General features: G+C 45.9%; 1 protein-coding gene across 2 annotated transcripts; it reads left to right on the top strand.

Moving 5' to 3' along the window:
- The first annotated feature begins 202 nt into the window (after window positions 1–202).
- On the top strand, window positions 203–23,304 carry NDC1 (NDC1 transmembrane nucleoporin). 2 transcript variants are annotated; one of them, XM_040408142.1, is made up of 18 exons: window positions 203–342; window positions 1,608–1,728; window positions 4,606–4,707; window positions 8,333–8,507; window positions 8,588–8,726; window positions 9,993–10,101; window positions 10,187–10,238; window positions 10,701–10,833; window positions 11,889–11,978; window positions 13,319–13,400; window positions 13,496–13,639; window positions 14,697–14,942; window positions 18,026–18,138; window positions 20,561–20,611; window positions 21,416–21,479; window positions 22,120–22,220; window positions 22,709–22,869; window positions 22,958–23,304. In XM_040408142.1, exons 1-18 carry the CDS (start codon window positions 319–321, stop codon window positions 23,019–23,021), a joined length of 1,971 nt encoding a protein of 656 aa, XP_040264076.1. In that variant the 5' UTR covers window positions 203–318; the 3' UTR covers window positions 23,022–23,304. The 2 variants fall into 2 exon arrangements, with proteins under 2 accessions (XP_040264076.1, XP_040264075.1); XM_040408141.1 differs by having other exon boundaries at window positions 8,585–8,726.
- The last annotated feature ends 1,364 nt before the right edge of the window (window positions 23,305–24,668 follow it).

Below are 24,668 nucleotides of genomic sequence, written 5' to 3'. Positions count from 1 at the left end.
TGCCTGAGGTTTCTAATCCCTGCTGTAGCTCATATTCTTGCCCCTACTTTAGAAAAAGGACTGGACATTGAAACATAATCTAGAGCAGAAAAATGTCACTTTGCTTGTGTTAAATAAAGTTTTTTCTTGGTCAAACTATATCGAAATCAGGCAGCCGATTGGGCAGTCCTCAGTAGCAAGTCCGTCAGGCATGTGCCGGGGCAGCCTTACATATGTTCTATAGGCAGTTTTCACATAGGCAGTGCAGTGGACAGCCCTGGAAGGGTCCTTCTCCTTTCACGCCGCGCTGAGTGTTTGAATGTGGGAAGCGGCGCCGATATGACTTGGATCGGAGAGAGAAAGGTAACGGAGCCCGGGGAGGGAGCGGGGCCGGTGGAGCGTTCTGCCTGCAGCGTATCCGAGCTTTGTCCTCCTGCATAGTGTTATGTCCGGGCAGAGAACTGCAAGTCCCAGCCATGCCATAGAAAGTCCTGCTATGACTGCATTCCAGTGATCGTCAGCCAAGTGTTGCAAAACTACAACTCCCATCATTTCATAGCTGCCGACTGTCAGGGCACGATGGAAGTTGTAGCTGGGGAGACACAGATCGGGAACATTGCCCAATTCCAATAAAGTACCCCTGGTCTATAATACACTGCTGTAATAAGTGCCCCCCGAAGACCTGGCCTGTGCCCCCCGGGGTGAGATCCGCCCTAGACTATAGCGTGGGCTCAGTAACCTCCGGCAATCCACTTGTTGTGAAACAACAACCACTCCCAGCATGCACACTTACTCAGCTCTTCTTGGAACTCTCATAGAAGTGATTGTAGCATGCTGGGAGTTGTAGTTTCACAATAGCCGAGGATTAGAGAGGACGTCACTGATGTCTCCTAAACCTGTTGTGAATGTCGTCCACCTGAGCGCCTTTAATACGTTGCCTCCAGGTGTTGCAAAATGACAGCTCCCATCGTAGCAGGCCATGATTGGAGTTGTAGTCTTGCATTACCTGGTGAGCTGTAGGCATTGATGGAGGGACCTGGTGCCTGGCAGAAAGAGACTTCCTATTAGATCTGTCAGCAGTCTGAGTCGTGACAGCCTGGGGTCTGCAGTCCATAGACTGACTACAGACTACTGTGCACTTAAAGGGGGTCTCCGGTCTTTTAATATTGATGACCTATCCTCAGGATTGGTGGGGGTTCCGACACCCGGCCACCCCCGCTGATCAGCTGTATGTGCGCACGTGCGTCTCCCTTCTCTTTTCCTGCTCGGCTGCTGCTGTCTATGGCGTGTACGCACATACAGCTGATCAGCGGGGGTGGCCGGGTGTCGGACCCCCACCGATCTGATATTGATGACCGGAGACCCCCTTTAAAGGGCTTATGCACACAATCATCTGTTTGGTCCTTATGATTTGTGGACCGCGGCCCTAAGGGACCGCTATGGAGTTTCTGGCCTACGAGCCTCTGTATAGGGAGGCTCCTGCTCTGGAGAACTTGGTGCAGCCTTGTAGTCTGTACCTACGTTTCATGCCAGGTGTTGCTGGTGGTTTCTGTAGATTGACTTTTGAGGAGAGGACCTCCTTTCAATAAAATATGGCCGTAATCATATTGCTGCTTGCTTTCCCGCAGGTGTTGAGATGGAGAGTGGCCGCCAGCCTTTCGTGGGTGGTCATCTTGTTACCCCTGAGCTGCTTGGCCTTCATCTGTCTGAGCAAATTCCACATCTTCCATCCAGCACAATGCCTGACAGGTAGGTGATCTGTGAGTCAAGGAGGTCAGTGGTGGCTCTGCCCCAGAAGAAGGTGGTCTACGGCTGTGTTCACATTAGTTCTGATTATAAAGGTTCCATGATGGAAGCACCAGACTCATTATGACTAGTGTTGAGCGAACTTGTGTTTTAAGTTCAGCGTCTAAAGTTCGGATTCAGGTTATCGAAGAATCCCGTTATGGATTCCTCTACCACGGACCATAACGGGATTCTTCGATATCCCGAACTTTAGACGCTGAACTCAAAGCACAAGTTCGCTCAACACTAATTATGATTCTTCAGAATTTTTTTTATGGGTCTGCCAGATTTTGATTCCTTGTATGGGATTTTATGGCCTGACAATTGTTGACCCGTCACCCCTGTTTTAGGATTAGAATGGTGTCAGTGGTCAGACCCCCAGCGGTCAGCATGTTGATGTAAACTCTCCTATAACTCACAGGCTATCCATTGGATAGGTGAGATGATTTAGGGGGGGGGGGCGCCCTACCATTGGGACTAGGGCTATTTTCACATCTGTGTTTTTGCTGGATCCGTCGGGCATCAGCAAAAATGCTTTGTTATGATCATACAACCGTCTGCATCTGAAAGGATCCGGTTGTATGATCTCTAAAATGAACAAGACGGATCCGGCACTAAAACCGTTAGTCAATGGGCGCCAGAAAAATGTCCAGAAAAACACACGACCGTCGTTCTGGTCCGCATCCGAGCCGCAGTTTTGGCAGCTCGGGTGCAGAACCATTCACTTCAATGGGGCTGCAAAAGATGCGGACAGTACTCCGTGTGCTGTCCGCATCCGTTGCTCGGTAATTTTTTTTTAACCTGTCCTATTCTTGTCTGTGTTTTGCGGACAAGAATAGGCAGTTATATTAATGGCTGTCCGTGCACAAAGATGCCAACTGCGATTTTTGCGGACCGCAAAACACACAACTGCCGTGTGCATGAGGCCTTACATTGTGTTTCATGCCGGATCCATCTTGATCAGTATCCCACGACGCACACAAAAATGCTGCTTGCAGCAGTTTTGTCTCCGGCGTGGGACCGCAACATTACAGCACAAAATGCATTCTTCTGCGTTCCGTTCAGTTTTGTCCTCACTGACAATGAATGGGGACAAAACTGAAGAGTTTTCCGCTGGTTTTGAGATTCTGTGACGGATCTCAATACCAGAAAGGAAACCGCTGATGTGAAAGTAACCTAAGACTGATCACTAGAACGGGTCCTGAGAAGTTTGAATGGAGTGGTGGTGAAGCATGCTTACCGCCGCGGCATTCACTTTCTGTGGCGCTGACAGACACAGCTGAGCACTGTACTTGGCTGCCTTCCATAGAGTTTGAATGGAGCGGCAGGGCGCATGGGTGACCACCGCTCCATTCATATGCCTCCAGAAAGGGATCCCAGGACTCCCATTCTAGTGATTAATGGGGATCCCAGTGATTCTACAGTTATCACTTACCCTGTGGATAGGTGATAAATGATGTTCATGGCATATCTCCTTTAAAGGGCATCTGTCAGCAGTTTTGTACCTATGACACCGGCTGACCTGTTACATGTGCACTTGGCAGCTGAAGGCATCTGTGTTGGTCCCATGTTCATATGTGCCCACATTGCTGAGAAAAATGATGTTTTAATATATGCAAAGGAGCCTCTAGGAGCAACGGGGGCGTTACCATTACACCTAGAGGCTCTGCTCTCTCTCTGCAACTGCTGCGTCCTGTGCACTTTGACAGGAGCAGACAGTGAAAACATCATCACACCTGATCCTGTCAATCAAACTGCAGAGGACGCAGCAGTTGCAGAGAGAGCAGAACCTCTAGGTGTAACGGTAACGCCCCTGTTGCTCCTAGAGGCTCCTTTGCATATATTAAAACATCATTTTTCTCAGCAATGCGGGCACATATGAACATGGGACCAACACAGATGTCTTTAGCTGCCAAGCGCACATGTAACAGTTCAGTCAGTGTCATAGGTACAAAACTGCTGACAGATGCCCTTTAATGCCGGTGGGAGAAGTGTGTATCAGACAACCTCTCCATATATCTTGTCCATGTGGAAGGGATGCCTATATATATATTTGTTTGTTTTTTACTTTATTTGGTCTTATATTTGTGTTTCTGATGTGTAACACAGAGGCCGCTGCTAATAAAGGTTTGGCTGTAATTTCTCGCGGTGAGCACTGCTGATGGCCGTACGCTTTCATTTTCAGAAGAGGGTCCTCTTGATAAGAACGCCCATATCACTTTTTAAAGGAGACTTTTTATTTTCATACTTGGGTTTTAGTAAAATCACACGCCCTAACCTAAAACTCCCATGTCTATTCAGGTTCTTCAGTTTCGGTATATTCCTACTATACAAGGAGTTTGCCATCGTGAAAGTCCATAAAATAATTGGTCATGTCTATGTGGATATGTTATTCTTACACCTGTCCCATCTCCTGACGTGTCTGTTTTAGTAACTACTTGCATTCCCCTGTAATAATTCTGGAACCTCTGTTCTTATGACTCTGTTTTACCATTCCTTTATTATTCCTGTTAGAAGTTATAAATAATTGCCAACCGTTTACAATGAAGGTCCAAAGGGTGTGACCCTGCAAAGTCTGACACTGGCAGCAGTGATTAGATGGTGTCAGACTGCAGGGACACCCCGCCCCAGTTGGTAACACCACTTTTTACCTTAATTGCAGGCTGCTGACAACTTGGTCATAACTTCTAGAAGGAATAATAGAGGAATAGCACACCATACTGTCATAAGAATAGATGCTTCAGAATTGTTATTACAAGGGGAATGCGAGTAGTTACTACAACAGACCTGTCAGGAGAGGGGACCGCTCCTCTGTAATTGTGGCTTTCTTTCTTTCTGTAGATGCCATAAAGGACACGCTCAGCAGTTCCACCGTCTTCTGTCTGCTGCTGCTCTGTATCCTGCAGGTTATTGAATGTTCTTTCAATGTGCAGTTCCATTCAGGTGAGACAGTGAAGCATTACACTAAAACTAAATTGGAAAACTTTACTTAATTTTTGTAGCTTTCTATCCACGTTCCCTTCATAGACACATGCTGACAGGGGTGATAGTGGAGGGATTCAGAGGAGGCACACTTCATCATCTTCTTCATTTGCCCTCCCCCAGCTGCCGCATCGCTCCCTTTGTATCTTGAATATAGAATGTTGTAGCCACCAGTCCATGTAGTACTTCATACCAGTGCCGCTACACATGCTCACCAGCAGCATCGGCCGAGCTTTGTTGCGGCAGGGCCCCACCCATTTCTCTGTAAATCCGGCTGCACACATATTGCGTCTGCACATGCTTAAGGCTGGGTTCACACCTGCGCGTTTTACAGCGCGTTCCTACGCGCTGTAAAACGCTCAACGGGCAAAAACCAATGTTTCCCTATGGGCATGGTTCTCACCTGAGCGTTTTACAGCGCGTACGAACGCACTGTAAAACGCCCTAGGCCCCAAGAAGTACAGGAGCTTCTTTGGGGCATATTGTCGCGCGTATTGTGGCAGTTTTTCATTGGATTAATCACGCAAACGCGCGTACTACGCGCGTTTTCAAAAAGCTTCAAAAACACCCGATAAAAACGCCTGTAAAAAGCGCTTATCGAATACGCTCAGGTGTGAACCCAGCTTAAAGGGGTTGTCTGGGCTTTTAATATTGATGACCTATCGTCAGGATAGGTCATTAATAGCAGATCGCCGATCAGCTGTATGAGGAGATGGCGCGCGCAGTGTACGCGTGCCGTCTCCCTTCTCTCTTCCTGTCCACTGCTGCTGTCTATGGTCTCTGCCGTAGATCGCCGCAGCCGAGCAGGAAGAGAGAAGGGAGGCCGCACACGTACACTGCGTGCGCCGTCTCCTCATACAGCTGATCGGCGGGGGTGCCGGGTGTCAGACCCCCGCCAATCTGATATCGATTACCTGTCCTCAGGATAGGTCATCGATAGTAAAAGTCTGGTCAACTCTTTTTTAACCACCAGCTAAAGCAATGGTGGATAGGCATGTAAACAGGCTTGCACTACAAACCTCAGGGGCCCAATATAAGTAAAAAATAAAAATAAATCCTATGGGAGCAGTGCGGGCAATCCGTGGGCAACGGGAAGTGTCTTGGGTTACCAAATGCACAGTATGCATCATAGGGTTGTTTCGATACCAACATTTTGATTAGATTTCGATACCACGTGAAAAAAAAAATAAAACACCAAAAAAAGCAGCGTGCATTTCGCATTTTATGGAACGTCTGGCCCATAATCAAACAGTCCTATCGTATTTTTTGGGGGGGGACAAGGTGACAAAAAAAATTGCGAATTGCGCTGTTTTTATTTAAATTTTTTTTCTGTTACGGCATTCACCGCATAGAAGATATATATATATTTTTTTATTTTAATAGCTCGCACTTTTTTGGGCGTGGCGATATATAATGTTTATTGTTTATATATTTTATATGTAAAATTGGGAAAGGGGGTGATTTATACTTTTACTTTTTATTTAATAACCATTTCCCCCCCTTAGGGGTTAGAACCTGGGATCTTTTAATACCTTGTCCTATTCCCCCTGATAGATCTCTATTAGGGTGAATAGGACCTCACACTCTCCCTGCTGTCCTGTGCATAGTACACACAGCAGCCAGGGCTTCAGTAGCGTCCTGGCTGCCATGGTAACCGATCGGAGCCCCAGGATTACACTGCTGGGGCTCCGATCGGAAGCTGCCACTGCCACCAATGAGGAGGAGGGGACCCTGTGTGCACTGCCACCAATGTTTTTAATACTGGGGGGGGGGCACACTGTGCCACCAATGTTTTTAGTACTGTGGGAAGGGGGGGCGCACTGCGCCACCAATGAAGATAAGTAACCTTTTAATACAAATACAGGAGGCGGGTGCTGGCGGCAGAATCACATAGCCGGCACCCGACCTATGACAGGGCTCTGCGCTCCGTGGCAGTTAACCCCTCAGGTGCCGCTCCTGAGGGGTTAACTGCCGCGGATCGCAGTGCCCTGTCATAGAGGTTGGGTGCCAGCTATGTGATTCTGCCGCCGACACCTGCCTCCTATATTTGTATTAATGGGTGAGTTATCATTGGTGGTGCAGTGGCCAAAGCCCCTCCCCTCCTCCACCCCTCTCTCTTCTTATTGGCAGCAGGAGCACAGGGGGAGGGAGAGACTCCTTCTCCCCTGTGCTGCTGAGGAGAACATGGCGCGCGCTGAGAGCAGCGTGCGCCATGTACTTTGATACTAGGCTGCGCAGCCTAGTATCGGTAAATGTCAAATCCCGGTATCGCTAATTCGATACCCGCTACAACCCTAATGCATCAGGTAATCTGAGAAACGGCACGGCCATCTTGGAGCCTGGAAATTGGCAGATCTGCAGCTGAAAAAGAGGTCACCAGGTAAGAACCCTTTCACACGAACGATACGGATTGTGTCAGGATGCATTCAGTGAAACATAGGGATGCATTACATAGGGGTACGTTGCCTCACATTTTTTGGGACTGTCCCAAGATATGCCCCTACTAGATCGGAGTAGGCGCCCTCCTGAGTGATCCTATGTCCTTCCTGCTCAATGTGGTCCCCATATAAGTTAAAAAACATGCACTCAAGCTACTGCTACTGATACTAACAGCAGCTCGTTGTCTAGTCTCCCGAGCTTGGAAAAGTCCCGAACCACCACGAAAGGAATGTTCCCCCCCCCCCCCCCCCCCCCTCCCATTATGTCTTTTGTCTTGTCTGTTGGTTATTTGTTGGGTTAGGCATTATTGGATGAGAAGCTCCGGGCTTTTGGGTCTTTAAGGCTCTCCCGCTCCTTCCTGATGTATTTTTGTTTAAGATACATTGCTTAGTAGTCCTTGGTTGGACTGGTTTCAGATGGACACGGTCTCAGTTAGTCCATGTTATTGCTTTATTTTTGATTGGTCTTCCATTCTTCATCACTGACTATTATCAAGTGTTACACTAAATACATCACATACATGTTGAATGGGCATATGTATCACCCTTACTTTGTACTTTTGTGCATTATTCTACTGTAAAAGTCTATTTTCATCTTTGTTTACTTAATAATAAATATACAATTATAAAAAAAATGATCTATTCACAATTTCTGATTTTGATTCATCCCCTTTAAAGATCACTTGATAAAGGTCAGACTCCTTATGCAAAATGTCTTTCAGAGAGCGCGTTCCTATAAGTGCGCTGCTGACTCTTTGGCCCCTTTCAGACGAGCGGCTGTCACGCTGCGGACTCGCAGCGCAGCACCCGGCCTGGCCTTCCAGCACTGCTGGGGTCACATAGCATTATATTGATTTATGATGCTATGTAACCCTTAGAGGTCTGGAATGTACTGGATAACACTGACCTAATACTGTCAGTGTTATGCAATACATTCCAGACCTCTAAGGGTCACATAGCATTATACTGATTTATGATGCTATGTGACCCCGGCAGTACTGGAAGGCCAGGCCGGGTGCTGCGCTGCGAGTCCGCAGCGTGACAGCCGCTCGTCTGAAAGGGTCCTTTGGGTTCTTGTGCAGCAGCAGGGATGCTCCGTGGCCTCCACCTGTATGATCTCTATATGATTCTGTCGCTCTCATCCACAGTGGTGCCTTCCATCGCCAGTTCCCGGCTCTCCTTGATTGGACTCATCCTGCTTCCCCAGCATGTGCTTCACTCCGTCGTGCACGCCTTTATGGGGGTGCTGGTGTTTTGGTGCTGCACAGTCCTGGGTCAGAGTCCACATCAGGGCTTGGCCGTTCCGTGCAGTCTAGACCCCAGGTGAGTTAGGAAGGTATGTGGCTAATAAGGTAGAGACGTATCGTTGGTATATAATTCTGTATGTCCTTTCTCCCCAGCAGTCATGAAGCCAGCAGCCAGGCGATGTGCCTGAATGAGCGTTACCTCTTCCTGCTGCTGACTGGAGGGTTCATGGGGTATAGTTACAGCCTGCTGTATTTTATTCACAATATGAGCTGCTTGTCTTTTCCATCGGTGCAGGTAAGAACTGACCCGTGCGTATCGGTTATATTCCAGCCTATATATCCGTGCTCTATGTATTCTGCTCCTCACTGGATCCATGGAGATTGCTCTTTCTGCAGTGCCCTGATCTACATCCTTTGCCTTATGCGTCAGCTTTATGACCTTTTATGTATTTTGCCGTCTTCAAAATATAGTTATTTTGCATCCGCATTTTTTGTGGACCCATTGACTTTAATGGGTCTGTGGTCCGCACTTTGCGCAATGAATATACCAATGCACAAAGCACGCTGAACTGTCAGAATATGTCCGCCAAATGCAGACAAGGGACTCGTTGAAGTCAATGGGTCTGCAAAAAAAAAAAAAAGGCGGCACTCTGTATTTTGTGTATCCACAATTTGCCGTCCGCGAAATGGATACCGTCGTGTACTTTAATACCTTAGGGTGCTATTTCACGCACGTCAGTGGCCGTGGGTACTGCTTGAAGATTACTTGTAATATCCGGGCTGCACTTGGGACTTTCCATTGTTTCAGGTTGTAATTGCCAGGGCGGTGTGGCCTATCGCTGTACTCACAGCCAGTAACACGTGTGTGTAATCCCATCGTTACTAGCAGAAGAGATGCCGTTAGTAGAGAAGAGCAGGAGCTCTGTGTGTGGGTGTCTGTGATTTTAGAGTTGTAATGATAACCCCATTGTTCTCTCAATTTTATAAACTGTACCCGTGCCTAGAAGGAAGGGATAAAGAACTTAAAGGGGTTGTCAGTCACTCCCCCGTGTACAAGTATCAGTGACTGACAGCTATCTCTGTATACACACTTACACAGAGAATGCTACCAATCACTGATAACACCTCCGTGTACAGCTATCTCTGTATACACACTTACACAGAGAATGCTATCAATCACTGATAACACCTCCCCCGTGTACAATGAAGTCAGAAATCGCAAAGATATAAATTACAAGTTATATTGAATCTTTACCCACAAAACTATCTATCAATCTGCTCAGCTCCTCCTGCTCTATAACATGCAGATTACACAGCATTGCATTTTTGGGTGACAGGCCTTCTTTAAGGCTATGGACATATGTAGCAGATGAACACTGAGCTGACATGCGGTTTCAGTACTGTAATCCATTATGAAATCTCGCTGTGCAAATCTGCAGGTTTCGCCAATGTCTGACTCCAATGTAAATGTTGTGTTGCAGTATATAATAGATTTAACATCTAGAGCTAAAATTTACTTGGACGAAGCTCACGTTATTAACCGTTTTCTTTTCGTTTTAAGCAATTCAAGTATTTGCAGTTCCGCCAGAGTGTCCCGAGGCTTCTGAAGCACTGCTGTGTCTGGTCTCTGTACCTGGCCCGGAATTTCACCGCTGTCTATTTCTTCCTGGGTATGCCCGTTACTGTAATCTCTTACTTACACACGTATAGGTAAAATCTACTCGCATGTCTCATAAACGTGGTCTTTTATTCCAGGTTATATTCCACGGAAATGGATTCAGGCAGTTCTGAACCTTCAAATGAATCCGTGAGTATTTTTTACTATACAGATACATTAACCCAGGGGGTGCGCATCCTTTTTGGTCCAAGGGTCCAACCAAACCACTCCTAAGGGACGCAATAAAACTTAAAGGGGACTTTATTTATTGGGTTGCATATGATGTTCATTTTGATAGGTCAGTGTTCCACTTTTTGAACTTCGGGATCCTCTGTTGGGCACTCCAGAGAGTTAAGGTAGCCACACAGAAGTCCAGCAGCTTCCATTGTAGTTGGTGGGAATCCCGGGGGAGGGGGAAGCTACAGTGAAGAGAGCACATATGTGCAGCTGCTTCTCCACCTCGTCTCTTCCTCTCTGGAGTGCCGGACTGTGGAGAGTCCCAAAATATGGGGTTGTAAGCAATGGCTGGGGGGCCACATGTTGTACATCCCTAGTAATATATGCATCATAGTACAGCAGTCACAGACCTGTGATTATTTCCTTTCCATGCAGACATTTGCCTCCACTGGATACTCTTCGTGGACTTTTTGACTTGTCACTATTTTACCAGATGTGGCTGTCTGGCGTGTTTCTTCTCACCACCTGGTGTATTGCATGGCTGCTCTTCCAGATCTACACTACAGAGGTCAGTAGGATAGATGCGATTCACACAGGAAATTACTAATGTTGAAAATGTCTAGGGGCCCCGTCCCAGTGCGTGAATATTTATCACAACTGTCTTAATGGATAAACTGACCTTCTTGCCCACTGCAGCACAGCTTTAGGGCTCATGCTCGGCCGTTCCGTGCATTGGGGACCGCAATTTGCGGTCCCCAATGCACGGGCTACATCCGTGCGGATTCCACAAACTCATCCAGACCCATTCAACTTGAAAGCGTCCGTGATCTGTCCGCACCACAAATAAATTTAACGTGTTGTGCTTCTGTGGTGTTCCGTACCTCCGTTCCGCACTGCACCTTCCAGATTGCGGACACATTCAAGAAAATGGGTCTGCATCCGTGATGTTGTGAGCACACGGCCGGCGCCCACATGTTGCGGACCCGCTGTGTGAGGCCTTATGTATCCAGAGCTGTGTTGGCCATGGGCAAGAGGACCAATTCTCTTAGGCTACTTTCACTTTCACTTAGCGTTTCTATTTTCCGGTATTAAGAACCGTCAGAGGGTCTCAATACCGGAAAAAAAGCATTCCGTTTGGTTTCGTTCTCATACAGCATGCTGCGGTTTTCTTTCCATCATGGGATGCGGAGCAAGACCCACAATGCAAGTCAATGGGGATGGATCCGTTTTCTGACACAGTAGAAAACTGATCCGTCCCCCCTTTGACTTTCAATGGAGTTCATGACTGATCCGTCTTGGCTATGTTAAAGAGGATACAACCGGATCCGGTCATAACGGATGCAGACAGTTGTATTATCAGTAACGGAAGCGTTTTTGCTGAACCCTGCCGAATCCGGCAAAAACGCTAGTGTGAAAGTAAAGTCGCCTTAGACAGTTTTGGTAAATGAGGCAGAATGTTTGCGATTTCTGTAAAGTAAGCTCGCCATACTAAGGTGCTGAACATTTCGCCTCTACTGCCACAAACCTACATTTTCATTTCCGTTATAAAGGCTTTGACGGAATTCACCACAGTGTCCTTCCATGGCCGTATATAATTGCTAATATGCTCTTCTGTATTTCTAGGCCCGCGTGTTTCCTGTGCAGACTGCTTTTCCCGAAGAAGCAGCAAAATGTCTCCCAAACATGTTGAGCTGTAATTTTCCACTACTAAGGGTGAGTATATATATATATATCATCTATAAAAAGACAGATTTTCTTCAGACCCTAGTATTACATATGTACGCCATAGAGGGTGGTGCTGGCAGTGACTTCCAGGATTCTATAGCTAGACATCCAAACCCTCCCTTTGATTAGTTTTTACTACATGTATGCACCTTCCATACACTCTCATGATGGTCCCTTTGATGACCTGAAGCTGCACTACACAGCACTGTAGTATTATATGACCTAGGTATCTGTACCCGTGAGACCTTTGCTCCTGATGACACGGGGCAGACTATGTCATGTAGAAACGCGTTGAGCCGTTGATCTCCATCCAGGACCCGGCTCTTTAGGCAGGGAGCTTATCAAGTGTCAGGCAGCGCACCGGCTGACCTGGAAGTGTGAATGCGGTCCGATACCTAGACCCAGTGCGACTCTGCATGAGCGGGCAGGCAGACTGAGCAGCTATAGAGACACTGAATACTGTGTGGGGGCTGTACTTTTGGATGTCCTGATGGGGTGTGTGAGATCATTCACACACCCTAACAGTTTATGAGATTGGAAGACGATACAGACTCCATTCTTAACGGGGCCTCCAGCCTCAATTCACGATCAGATGCTCTGCTGTTGAGCGCTAGGTAGGACCTGGGCCTGGTTACAATACAAGAACCGTGTCCTGACTCCTTCTCCTGCAGAGATTAGCACAAATGTGCCAGCAGGATTAGGATTTAGTCCAGACTGTGTGTTATGTCGCGGGTCTATTATTATCCTGGACTACATGGAGCCTGAAATTCACGAAAGTGATGTACAGAATTTTCCCGTTTTAATCAGACATTAATAAATACTTTATTATTTTCAGGCCGTGTGATACGAATTATATGTAGTGAACGTACCATCTAGAATCTTTACCGCGTGAGACAGTTGGCATTAGTAAATCTTCCCGAATGTTCTTGATAAAAGAAAAGAACGGTCCAACAGTTTTTGTGTGTTGATAGATTAATTGCATTGTGCTAGTCCAGGCATGCTCAACCTGCGACCCTCCAGTTGTTGCAAAACTACAACTCCCAGCATGCCTTAATAGCTGTAGACTGTCCAGGCATGCTGGGAGTTGTAGTTTTGCAACAGCTGGAGGGTCGCAGGTTGAGCATCCCTGTGCTAGTCTATAATTGTGACATAGACCACAATGAGACCACATTGTATATGTAATCAATACAGAAATCCTTGTAATTCAAAAGGGTTCACTTACTTAACTAAATTCAGTAATTTGTTTGTCCAGATTGCCTCTTCTACACAGACAGACAGAGATGAGAAGTCCTGTAATCCCACTGATGTATTTTCTTTGTCCTCTCTAGTATCTGGCCTTCCAAGACGTGATGCTTCTCTCTCAATATTCTCCGTCTCGAAGACAAGAAGTGTTCAGCCTCAGCCAGCCAGGTATGGACTGCTCAGTCACATGTGAAAGTCAGGGCCCCATTCTCTTGACTGTCTACCAGACTGGAATTTGACCTGCTTCCCTCAATGTTTGACAGGAGGACATCCTCACAATTGGGTCGCTATCTCTAGGGAGTGCTTGGGTGTCCTGAACAATTTGACATCAAGGCTCGTTGCTTATCAGGAAGCTGCTGCAAGTAATGGACGCCTCAGACCCTCATCGTCTTCTTCAAGCAGCTCGGGTATACCCTCCTAGCAATGTACCAGATGTGGTGTTTGCTGAAATCAATGGGCCTTGTTTACTAATCCTTTCTAATAATTAGACAATGTAAACGAATGGTGGGATTACACTGCCCAGTGTATGGGAAGATGCTAAAGCATCCATCGGCACTTGATGCAAAGGATTCCTTGCTCCCTTGTATTGTTCTGTTCATTATCTCCAGCGCACCCCTGATTACACAGGTCGATGCAAACCGAGTGCGGGAGGAAGGATTCCTTGCTCCTTTGTTCTCTTGACTATCTTCAGCACACCCCTGATTACACAGGTAGATGTGCTGCCGATAATCGGGTATCTTTCATCCACTGCTCGATTATACAAGAACGGGTCATAGACTAGACCAGGAGTCGGCAGCGTCTAGCACTCCAGCTGTCGTGAAACTACATCTTCAAGCATGCTCTATTCCCCTCTATAGAAAAGCTAAGCAAGTGTGCATGCTGGGTGTTGTAGTTTCACAGCATCTGGAGTGCCGAAGGCTGCAGACCCATGGGCTGGACAGTTTATGGACGTGTTATATGTATCACAGTATCTGATGCTGGATGATTCACTTGGTTCATCTTTAGACTGACTAGTCTAACGTTATACCACCTGCTCGTTGGCTTACTCTGTGGCAGAGTCTTGGTGCACATGGTAGTCTTGCCCCTTCCCCACATACACATATATACTCATACTTATTTTGTCAGTTTGATGCATTTCCTTCATTTTACTGTGTGCCAGACTCTGTACCTTTTTGATATGTTCTGTTTTATACTCTTAAAGGGATATTCCCACCTGAGACATTTATGCCATATCCATGGGATATGCCATAAATGTCTGATAAAGGAAATCGCCTAAAGAATTGAGATATACTTTACTGTATGCATAGAATTCATCTACTGAGTCTCCATCTTGTAGGTGTCTCGTTATCTATCAAAGTAAAAAAAAAAAATCTAGAGTTGTACTACATAACCTTCTGCTTCTATATATTGGTTTGATTTACATTTTAATTATCTTTTTTTATTTTTATTTTTTTATTTTTTTAGGAGCATCTTTTATTAATGACACTGTTGACCCTTCACCAAACGTTGTTCCGACTCCCCGGACCCCGATCCCTTTACTGCTGAAGCCTGGTGCCTCTCTCAAAGCAGCGTGGGACTCTGGTAGCCCTTTTGCGTCTCCTGCAGTTGGTCGCATCGCTGGTGTTATGGACCAAAATTCCCCGTGGCATGGATCTGTACAGAGTCCCCACGTTGTAAGGAGAGGTGCAAAGCTGTGGACGTGTGACCAAGGCGAGTGAATAGGTTTGCTTGCATATGCAGGTTTGGCCGCGGCGCTTCAACTGTTAGATTAGAACAAACCTTTCAAAACAGAGCTTTTGGTGGTGTTTTTAAAGGGATTTCCCTATAATGTAAGAGTTTCCCATGTGCATTCCTACCTGAATTCATGCTCCTTGTGGCTGTCTGCATAATATGACATCCCCTTGAGTTTTTCTAGATTATGTAGCTCTATCCATAGGTTACACAAGTGTCTGATCAAAGGGAACCCCCCCCCCCCCATTCATGAGAGCGGTGGTGCTATGTCCCCTGTTAGAATCACGGGCGCACTTGGAAACTAAAGTGGCCCTGAAAAAAAAAAACTAAAAGTGGCCCCATTTTCTGGTCGGGTCTAAACTGACAGAAGGTTGGGTCAATACAAGTAGGTGGGACCAGCAATACCAGATTGCGGCACATTATACCACCCAATCAGAAAATGCTGCCCCAGCAGTACAAAATACCTCCCCAAAAACTGCCACTCTGTGCTGGCCAGCGTCAGCTGCCATGTTATGCCCTCCTCCTCCTGTTGCCTCAGGACAGGGGTGAATTGGCCATAAACTCTACAGGGAAACTTCCTGGTGGCCTGATGCCCATGGGGCCGTCTGAGCCCTCCTTTTGGCCAACCGGTGGCAGTCTTTAGGGATGTATTTTGTGCTGCTGGGGCATTATATTGAGATGCACTCTGGTATTTGGCTCTGCTGGGGTGGTATAATATGCCAGAATATGGTACTGCTGGCCCTGTCTTCTGTCATTTTGGACCAGACTACAAAACGGGACCACTTTGTAAATTCTTTTTCCAAGGCCACTTTATGTTCACAGTCTGCCCCTGTCTCAGGGTGCCAATGCAGTTGAATTCAGTAGTCGGGGACATTGGCCCACCGGGAAGTTTCCCTGTTGGGTCTATGGCTAGTCCGCCCCTGATTTGAATGGAGAAGAATACAGCACTTGACTGCCTTCGTCCATCCCGTAGACTGTGTGTGTGTGTTGGGTCTTATCACCTATGGCATCAGTGTTTCTTGTGTGAATGTTTGAGGTATGTGTTGTGCTCAAATTGCAGCCTGAGTGTATGTGTGAGGTTGCACTGCGGACTCGGAGTAGTGGTCCCCCCCCCTTATATTCACACCCAAATCACGGGAGTCGAGAGGGCCTTGCGTTACAGCGCATGTGCAACCTCCTGTCCATTCACTTGGGGGACACAGGACCCCATTCTCAGATTGGTGTGGTGAACCCACAGTGATCAGGCACTTCTCAACTAGCAGTTTTAATCTTGGGCCAACCCCTTTTAGCTACAGGATATTAAAGGAACATTGTACAATACTGATATATTGTGTTCCCCATTGACTATTGTAAAGGGGAATATTAATTATTAATATTTATGCACATATCAATAATTAATATTCATAAATAGGAGGCGTCTAGTGATGACTCCGTTTATTTATACCATAAATAAGGAATAATACTTTCACTATACTTTGCCTTACGCTAATCACTAAACTAGCTGCATTCGCCTTACTGAACTATCGCTAATAACCACACGTTACAGATATTTATTAATACCTACAGTACACTACGCAAGCAATATACTGACAATACAGCACTATAAATACAGCACTAAACTACACTACACGGTTCCCAAATTCCACCCACAAAGCTATCTAATACAGTACACACACATATATTAGCAGCCCACCCCATCTGGTTCTAATCCTATCCCTAAGGAAACAACGAGGGTTAACGGTGGTGCTGCAGGGGTGAATGCAGGCCACAGACACAGAAATACAGTCAGGGGTACAGAATAGGGAGCAGGAATGCTTCTGCAGGGTTTGGGTAGGGGATTGGTGGTAACTGAAGGATAGGGATACAGCAATGCAAGGGTTAATACCCTGCAAGTGAATGCTGGGGTACAGGGGAATAGTAGGGGTTAATGGTAGGAACAGTGGTACAGGAATAAGGGTATATCAGGGAAAGTGGGTAGAGGTAGGGGTGATCGTTGGTGGAGGGGTACAGCAGGAATATTGGGGGTTAGGATCAGGGAGAGGGAAGGTCGTGGTGGGATGGTGGAGAGGGTAGATCATTGGTGGAATAGTGGTATGGGGCACAGGGTAAAATAAGGGTTAATATCGTTGGTGGTACAGAAGGAAGGTAAGGATACTCAATGCTCGTTGTCCAGGGGGTGCTCGTCCGTCTAGGGGTGATCCTCTTCAGGCAGGGGGGCGGCTCAGCTCTCTTACCTCCAGGGCAGGGCTGCCAGATATTTATATCCTGCACTCCCGGGCCGCGGTGCATGCGCTGTGCTGTGCGCACGCCACGGGCAAAGACACGTGGGCCGGTGCGGTGATATGACGTCACCGCGCCAGCCCGCGCGTCCATGCAAGCGTACAGCAGGGCTGCGCCACTTGCTGACAGGCGGGAGAAGCCTTTGATCTCCCGCCTGCAGCACTTTGCATTCCGGACAGCGCGATAGTAATCGCGCTGCCGGAATGCGCATGATAGAAGGAGGGGAGGTTTATTTATATATATATATATATATATATATATATATATATATATATATATATATATATATATATATATATATATATATATATATATATATATATATATATAAAAAAGAAAAAAGATGGCAGCACCGTCACAGAGAAAAGGGAATGGAGGGTGCAAAAAGCCCAATGTGGATAAAAGCCAATCCAATGATGCAGACGTAGAAAAAGGGCAGCACTCCAATAAATAAAATAGCAAAAAACTTTATTTACCCATAAGGCTGTAGCGACGTTTCGGCTCTAACACAGGAGCCTTCCTCAAGCCTGGCTTGAGGAAGGCTCCTGTGTTAGAGCCGAAACGTCGCTACAGCCTTATGGGTAAATAAAGTTTTTTGCTATTTTATTTATTGGAGTGCTGCCCTTTTTCTACGTCTATATATATATATATATATATATATATATATATATAATCTATCTATCCCTTCCTTAACAACTATAATGGTTTTCATTTTGTTTCCATCCTGTGAACCGGCATTTTAAAGGACAGTATATATAATTATATATATTTTTTCCCCCCAGATATCCAGAGGAATGGCTCAGAAGTTTCTCCAACCCGTAAAGCCAGCACTAGCCCTGCCAGCAGCAACGGGCAGCGTATCCTGTATGCATGGCTCCAGAACATAAAGGAGCAGGTAGGTGCGGGTCTGTGTTGTGCTGCAGTTCTTCTGGCCACAGGCAGTGATTGAGATGAGACCTGAACTGATTACAACCAGATACTGAGCACTTCTGACAACCACAGTCTGATGCCAGACAACTAAAGGAGCCAGATGAGTCTGTAGTACAAAGTGCTATGCGCTTGCACAAATTGGTCATAAAATGTGATCTGATCTTCATCTAAGTCACAACACTAGACAATCACCGTCTGCTTAAACTAATAACACACAAAGAATGAAATGTTACCATGTTTTTATTGAACACACCATGTAAACATTCACAGTGCAGGTGGAAAAAGTATGTGAACCCTTGGATTTAATAACTGGTTGAACCTCCTTTGGCAGCAATAACTTCAACCAAACGTTTCCTGTAGTTGCAGATCAGACGTGCACAACGGTCAGGAGTAATTCTTGACCATTCCTCTTTACAGAACTGTTTCAGTTCAGCAATATTCTTGGGATGTCTGGTGTGAATCGCTTTCTTGAGGTCATGCCACAGCATCTCAATCGGGTTGAGGTCAGGACTCTGACTGGGTCACTCCAGAAGGCGTATTTTCTTCTGTTTAAGCCATTCTGTTGTTGATTTACTTCTATGCTTTGGGTCGTTGTCCTGTTGCAACACCCATCTTCTGTTGAGCTTCAGCTGGTGGACAGATGGCCTTAAGTTCTCCTGCAAAATGTCTTGATAAACTTGGGAATTCATTTTTCCTTCGATGATAGCAATCCGTCCAGGCCCTGACGCAGCAAAGCAGCCCCAAACCATGATGCCCCCACCACCATACTTCACAGTTGGGATGAGGTTTTGATGTTGGTGTGCTGTGCCTCTTTTTCTCCGCACATAGTGTTGTGTGTTTCTTCCAAACAACTCAACTTTGGTTTCATCTGTCCACAGAATATTTTGCCAGTACTGCTGTGGAACATCCAAGCTGTAAACGTGCAGCAATGTTTTTTTGGACAGCAGTGGCTTCCTCTGTGGTATCCTCCCATGAAATCCATTCTTGTTTAGTGTTTTACGTATCGTAGATTCGCTAACAGGGATGTTAGCATATGCCAGAGACTTTTGTAAGTCTTTAGCTGACACTCTAGGATTCTTCTTGACCTCATTGAGCAGTCTGCGCTGTGCTCTTGCAGTCATCTTTACAGGACGGCCACTCCTAGGGAGAGTAGCAGCAGTGCTGAACTTTCTTCATTTATAGACAATTTGTCTTACCGTGGACTGATTAACAGCAAGGCTTTTGAAGATACTTTTATAACCCTTTCCAGCTTTATGCAAGTCAACAATTCTTAATCGTAGGTCTTCTGAGAGCTCTTTTGTGCGAGGCATCATTCACATCAGGCAATGCTTCTTGTGAAGAGCAAACCCAGAACTGGTGTGTGTTTTTTATAGGGCAGGGCAGCTGTGACCAACACCTCCAATCTCATCTCATTGATTGGACTCCAGTTGGCTGACACATCATTCCAATTAGCTCTTGGAGATGTCATTAGTTTAGGGGTTCACATACTTTTTCCACCTGCACTGTGAATATTTACATGGTGTATTCAATAAAAACATGGTAACATTTAATAATTGTGTGTTATTAGTTTAAGCAGATTGTGATTGTCTATTGTTGTGACTTAGATGAAGATCAGATCACATTTTATGACCAAAGGGTTCACATACTTTTTCTTGCAACTGTATATAGGTGTGAAGGAAATAACCAATCCCTTTAAAAATCTTTCCTGGTACTCAAAAGGGAGTCTAGTCGTCCCCTTTGGGCCTGCTCCCCCCCCCCCCCCCCCCCCCTCCCCATCGCGGGATGTTTTGATCTGTGCGACGGGGAGATGCAGTGGCGGCCATGCAGGGATCAGGAGCAACGCGTGTGCTGGGGAGCAGGGTAACTATAGTCTATATGAGGGGCCTGGGCATTGGGGGGGGGGGGGGGGGGGACATGTTAGACTTTAGATAACCCCTTTAAATATTGATGACCTATCCTCAGGACAGGGCATCTGTATCAGATTGGTGGGGTTCATAAACCGTTTAGTACCACTGAACAGCTGTTGGTTCTGTCCATGGTGTAGTTTCCTGCGCTAATGTCCTGCGGCTCAGCTCCTGTTCACTCGAAGCTGCCATATCCCCCAGCATGGCTGCTGCACAGTGTACACAGCCAACTGACCAGGGTAAGCAGACTCTATGTATACATCTCTTATCTGAGATAAACACATCCAAGTGCAGCATCTGACGGTGCATTTCTCTGTTCTGCTCCCCCTTCCCAATGTGAAGTCCATATGCTCTAACTGGACAGAGTTTGTGCTCTATGTGGCAATAAAAATACTTCTGGATTAGTAATGTCTGTGTATCATCTACTATTTGCATAGTGTAATGGATTTCCAAATTTTTACTCCTTTTTATTTTTTTCCTTAGATCAGACATTTCATGTCAAAACGAGTTTTGTTCATGTATCTGTTCAGCAAGGTAAGCGTTAAGTCTATTAATTCAGTGACCTTCCTTTAATCCAGAAGTAATGGGCTCAGATTATCAGACATTTTGGATTATCGAATGGTCATAGAAAAGTAAAGTGTAATAAATCTCACTTGCTAGGGTAGGCATTGGTACAAAAAAGACGCTAACACAAGATCTAACGTCAGAAGTTTTCTGATTGACTTCCTGCACTCGAGCACATAAGTGCTGTATTTTCGGAGGATGGATTAACCCCTTCATGTTACAGACTTTTTAAATGTTCTTATTGTTTTTAACGGCTGTCCCAACCTCTCAGTATAGCATTGTGAGTTCGCTCCCCCTGTCTAACTTGGTCACTATTGGCCATGGCACCCGAGGGGTTAAACAGCCAGGATTGGAGTTCTCTGATCTCGGCATTTGCAGGCCGGTGTAAGGTGCATAACAGCTGGCACCCGCCTTGTTTAGGTCAGGTTCTGAGCTCACACACCATACACCACCACCAGCATTATTGCGTACATGTATGACACATCAAATGTCAGGAAGGGGTTAAAGAATTTCACAGCACTGCTTTTGTACTGAAATCATCCAGAATCCATTATGATGTAGACCAGAGATGCCCAACCTGCGGCCCTCCAGCTGTTGCAAAACTACAACTCTCAGTATGCCCGGACAGCCTACAGCTATTAGGAAATGCTGGGAGTTGTAGTTTTGCAACAGCTGGAGGGCCACAGGTTGAGCCCCCCAGATATAGACCATATACGGTTCTTTTATGATGTGTATTTGTATAGGTCTACCTACTTCTTTTTCTCTCCTCTGCAGCATCCAGACGCCTCTAGTCAGGAACTGTTTGCTGATTCACAGATCCACATTTGGGCTTTGGAAGGTGAGTGAGCCCTGGGCTCAGCTATTTACTGACAGGGCAGATTTGGCTATATCGCTATATGTACAGAGCCCAAGCCATGGGCTGACATCCACCACTGCTGCAATATACAGATTTTTGACCATTTATCCTCAGTGGGTGGAAGGAACATAAATTTTTGGCATAAATCATCTTTCGTCCTTAGAGGGGTTTTTCATGCTTCTGATATTGATGATCTATCCACAGGACATTTTACTATGTATTCTGTATTCAGAATGCTATTATTTTCCCTTATAACCATGTTATAAGGTAAAATAATAAAATCTACACAACACCTAACCCAAACCTGAACTTCTGTGAAGAAGTTCGGGTTTGGGTACCAAACATGCCGATTCTTCTCACGCGCGTGCAAAACGCATTTAAAACGCTTTGCACTCGCGCGGAAAAATCACGCATTTTCCCACGACGCACCTGCACCTTATCCGGCCGTCACACGCGACGCCCGTGTGAAAGATGCCTAACGGATAACGAGAGCAGGAGTTCGGTGCTGTATGAATGGAGCAGTGGGATGGGCCTGCACACTGCCGCTCTATTTACTCTCTATGGGAGTTCCAGAAATCGCCCTTCATTTGTATAATAGTCCCTGTTCTCTGCTCTTTTTCAGCTTTGTCTCATCTAGTGGCAGCTTCCTTCTTAGAAGACAGGATGGGAGTTGTACAGACCACCCTCTCCACCATACTGGCCACATTTCTTACTCTGCAAGAGGTGAGTCGCACCAGCCGGGATTGCTTACGATGCGTAAACTGTAGAAGAGACCGTACAGGAATGGAGGGACGTATTCACCTTTATGGATGGTGCGTCCTTGTACACACTGCAGTCAGCCCCCTAGTTAGCTGTGAAAATGTTAAGATTATCGTTGTGCACTTTTTAAAGGAATTATCCAGTTTCCAATATTGATGACCTATCAGCATTTCTGTGGCGGGTGGTGTAATCACAACATCCCTTGAATGAGAAGCAGCCGTTGTAGTTGCACTCCGTCCGATTGAAGTGAATGGAGGAGCTGTAATTACACTGCGTTCTCTACAGACATAGAAATCGACATGTGGTGCTGATTTTTAATATATAATTTATATGCTGCACAATTTACCGTTTTCACATCTGTGGCAGAATCTGCATGTAACTCTTGGATTTTGTACAGCAGACGGACAAACCCTAAAACGCGCTTCTGTTTATTTGGGCCGTTTCTATTCCAGGCTGTAGAAAAGCATTTTAAACTTCCACATGTCTCCAGCAAACCAGCCAGACCTGCATCGGGTTTAGTAGATTCTTCTTACAAGACGCAAAGGTTCGCTGTTCGATCCGCTCTGAAGACCGCGATCTACAGGATAACCACAACGTTTGGGGAGCACATACAGTAAGAGTCTGACACGGGGAGGGGCTGTCGTATCGTAATTATTAATCAGATATTTGCATTAATCCTGGGTCTGTTTCTCTCCCCCAAGTGCTGTTCCTGTTTCTTCAGAACATCGGAAAAAACTGCAGCAATTCCTAGACTTTAAGGAATAACCCATGTGCTGAAAAATTCTGGGTGCGATATCATGTACGTGCGCCCATCACCGCAGTGCTTCACCAAATCTGACATCACAATGCAGGATTCTACTGTAAGATCAACCACCAGCACTTCTTAATGCGACCTTTATTTATTTCTCTTCCTGTGAAGGGTCATGTCCTCTCAGCCTTGGTCTCCTCTTGGTCTTGAACTGATATTTTCTATGTTGTTGTTTTTTGTCTACGCCTTCTAATTTTCGGTATAAAATAAAAGTGACACTGACTTTACAAAATTAAAGCTGAACAGTTTTGAAATTTTATAATCCATGTCATCCATTATTTCAACGCTGTTTTAGTTATATTAGTTCTATCCAAATTCATTTAAAGGTGTAGTTTTTGTTTTTGTTAATTTAACGCCAACTCCCAAATCTTCCCCCCCCCTTGATGTGGCTAACAACTTTTCCATTGATAATTAGTAAAACTTGCCTACCGAGCCAGCCCCTGCGCTCCCGTGATTCTAGCCTAGCTACAATCCAAAATGTATCGTGTCGGTCATCGCCCTGTGCTGTGACTGCGCACATCGTGAGGATGTCAACGCAATGTGACCTCACGCACTGCGCGTCCGGTCAGAGGACAGTGCACGGCAGGAAGAGCCAGAAGAGCAGGAGCTGAATCCCCGGAGCAGGAGGCGTAAGTTGATTTATTGTTTTTGTCTGAGGTCTGAATGGGGGTCTTAACACTAGGGGTCTGATTTTTAGTGTCAGAATTGGGGGTCTTATTACCATGGGGGTCTGATGTGAGGTCTGAATAGGGATCCTAACATTTGAGGGTCTGAGCTGAGGTCTGATGAAAAATATTTATTTTTCTTATTTTTTTTCCTAGATGCGTCTTATAGGGTGAAAAATTCGGTAGTTAGGCTACTTTCACACTAGCGTCGGGGTTCCGCTTGTGAGCTCCGTTTGAAGGCTCTCACAAGCGGCCCCGAACGCATCCGTACAGCCCCAAGTGGATGCGGATCCGCTCAGAATGCCTCAGTCTGGCTCCGCTTGGCCTCCGTTCCGCTCAGCAGGCGGACACCCGAACGCAGCTTGCAGCGTTCGGGTGTCCGCCTGGCCGTGCGGAGCCAAACGTATCCGTCCAGACTTACAATGCAAGTCAATGGGGACGGATCCGTTTGAAGTTGACACAATATGGTGCAATTTCAAACGGATCCGTCCCCCATTGACTTTCAATGCAAAGTCTGGACGGAGCCGTCTAAGTTTCACACTTGGATTTTTTTTGTGAAATATAATGCAGACGAATCCGTTCTGAACGGATACCATCGTTTGCATTATAGAAGCGGATCCGTCTGTGCAGACACCAGACGGATCCGCTCCGAACGCAAGTGTGAAAGTAGCCTTACTAATGAACAGTCTACTTTATGTTGGCATCATTTTGGTAATATTTTTTTTTTTTTAGGACATTAGAAGGTTTAGAATTTTAGATGCAAATTTTCTAAATCAACTTTTTTAAGGACCAATTCCGTTCTGAAATCACTTCAAGGGGCTTACATAATAGAAACTACCTATAAATGACTGAATTTAAGAAACTACATCTCAAGTTTGATTACCTTGATTCTGCAGTTTACATAATAAGGCTGCGTTCACACGGGCGAGATTTCCGCGC

The sequence above is a fragment of the Bufo bufo genome, chromosome 9 (genome assembly GCF_905171765.1).
Source record: "Bufo bufo chromosome 9, aBufBuf1.1, whole genome shotgun sequence".
Classification (NCBI taxonomy): Eukaryota; Metazoa; Chordata; class Amphibia; order Anura; family Bufonidae; genus Bufo; species Bufo bufo.
Note: the sequence above shows the minus strand (reverse complement) of the source record. Positions and strands in the feature narration are given on the sequence as shown.

Excerpts from the sequence above, each read along its gene's own strand:
- NDC1 (XM_040408141.1), top strand. The coding sequence starts at position 319 with ATGACTTGGATCGGAGAGAGAAAG. Across the intron at positions 1,729-4,605 it reads TCCAGCACAATGCCTGACAG|ATGCCATAAAGGACACGCTC; the intron begins GTAGGTGATCTG and ends TTCTTTCTGTAG. Across the intron at positions 20,612-21,415 it reads TCATGTATCTGTTCAGCAAG|CATCCAGACGCCTCTAGTCA; the intron begins GTAAGCGTTAAG and ends TCTCCTCTGCAG.